This window comes from Macrobrachium nipponense, chromosome 17, assembly GCF_015104395.2.
Source record: "Macrobrachium nipponense isolate FS-2020 chromosome 17, ASM1510439v2, whole genome shotgun sequence".
Lineage (NCBI taxonomy): Eukaryota > Metazoa > Arthropoda > Malacostraca > Decapoda > Palaemonidae > Macrobrachium > Macrobrachium nipponense.
The window spans coordinates 81,080,028-81,081,634 of NC_087210.1; the positions used below are offsets into that span (position 1 = coordinate 81,080,028).

General features: G+C 45.4%; 1 protein-coding gene across 1 annotated transcript in view; it reads right to left on the reverse strand.

Moving 5' to 3' along the window:
* Window positions 1-445: 445 nt before the first annotated feature.
* The window catches only part of LOC135196362 (larval cuticle protein 65Ag1-like), a 1,168-nt gene continuing 6 nt past the window's right edge, over window positions 446-1,607 (reverse strand). The window contains exons 1-3 of the mRNA XM_064223145.1: window positions 1,555-1,607; window positions 1,015-1,292; window positions 446-887 (exon numbers count right to left, since the gene is read on the reverse strand). The exon at window positions 1,555-1,607 is cut by the window's right edge and continues 6 nt beyond it. Coding sequence (XP_064079215.1) covers window positions 662-887; window positions 1,015-1,292; window positions 1,555-1,596 — 546 coding nt within the window. The 5' untranslated portion in view covers window positions 1,597-1,607 and the 3' untranslated portion in view covers window positions 446-661. The remainder of the gene's footprint in view (window positions 888-1,014; window positions 1,293-1,554) is intronic.

Below are 1,607 nucleotides of genomic sequence, written 5' to 3' on the forward strand. Positions count from 1 at the left end.
CTAAACAACATAATGGTTTCCAACTAGTAATAGTGAAAAACCTATGCAATGTTTTGTTTATTGTCGGATTTTCTTGTTTTTGGTGTGTTGCTTTAGTCCAGATAGTTTGATTTGACATGGATGACCAAACTCGTCACGCCAGTGTGCATAATCAGTCAGTTTGAAATTGAATAGCGGTAGGAAACTCCATAGGTCTCACCAACCATGTCAATCATTTTGAGTTACAGTTATCTGTTGAATATCCATGTAAAAAAAAAAAATAATGTATTTATTGTATTGGTCATCCTGGCAGGTGTAACATACACTTTTTATCAAGAACAGTGAATTTTCAATCTTGAATTTGAGAGGTTATGAAAATAGATTGCTGGTTTCAGTCACTGTACTTGCTACAGTTTCTCTTGGCTTGTTTTTGAGACCATGAAAGAGGATATGGACTTTTAAAGCATTCTTTATACTGTGCAGGTTTATTTACAAAATGTACATCACGCGATCGCTTGTAGATCACCTGAGAAAATTAAATTATTAAATACAACTTAAATTCCTAGCTCGGTTGAAGTCGGTTGTATTTTCTTCCAAGGAGAAGTCGTTCATTAGGGGTTGTTGAACCCCAAGTGATTAGTTGATTCGGAAATTCGACATAAGTCGTTCGTTATAAAGCTGTTTACAAAGGGGCCTGGTAGCTGTTGGATGGTCCACCGTTGCTTCGTGGGGCGGAGCGGGCAGCCTCCTCGTCCTCGCGTCTTGCCTTTTCGATCTGGTCGAGGACGAACTGGGGAATCTCGTGGGGGAATTCGGGAGCGACTGGCAGGAAGGAAGACTGGGGCTGGAAGCCATTCTCGTCAGCCACGAAGGTCAGCTCGAACTGTTGGCCGTCGGGGAGGGTGAAGCTGTGGAGGGGCAGGAATTGGGGAGACAAATGATGAGATAGAGCAGAGGAAGCAAGAGACTTTGTTTCATTCTCGGGTTTGACTGAAGTCAATGGATTGAATGACCGAAGGAGGAGTGAATACTTACGAGACCTTTCCGCTCTGAGCGACGGCTCCTTCTGCGCTTCCGTGGTCGATGGCGGAACCGAATTCCTCGCGTTGGATTCCGTCCTCAGTCTCGATGGCGAAGTTGTAGCTGGTGGCGTCGTCAGACATCTGCCTCTCGTCGCGGAGGATGGCTATGTTTTCGGCGGAGTGGTCGAAGGATCTCTGGGAGGGGGCGCCGTAGGAGGGAGCGGGGGCTGGGACTGGTTTGTCGGGCCTGGGGGCGGCCAGGGACACGACGGCCAAGGAGGCGAGGATGATCTGTAGGAGAATTGTGTTTTGGGGTTATTTCAATCGTCGAATTCTCTCAACTGTTGTTTTTGAAATGTAGGTTATTGATAAATGGAGTTTGTGTATCATATCTTTTCAGTGAGCAGCCCACCCCCCCCACACACAAAAATAAAAAAGTGAAAATTCTATACATTTTTTAAACAAGAAACTAAAACTCTGTACTCATAGGCCTAATTAGGCCAACGAGGAGGACCTCCCAATTGAACTGAGATATCGCTGTTCAGCCCCTTACCAGCTTCATGTTGATGGAGAGGAGAGAGAGATAAGTTTGCATGTTGGGAGACT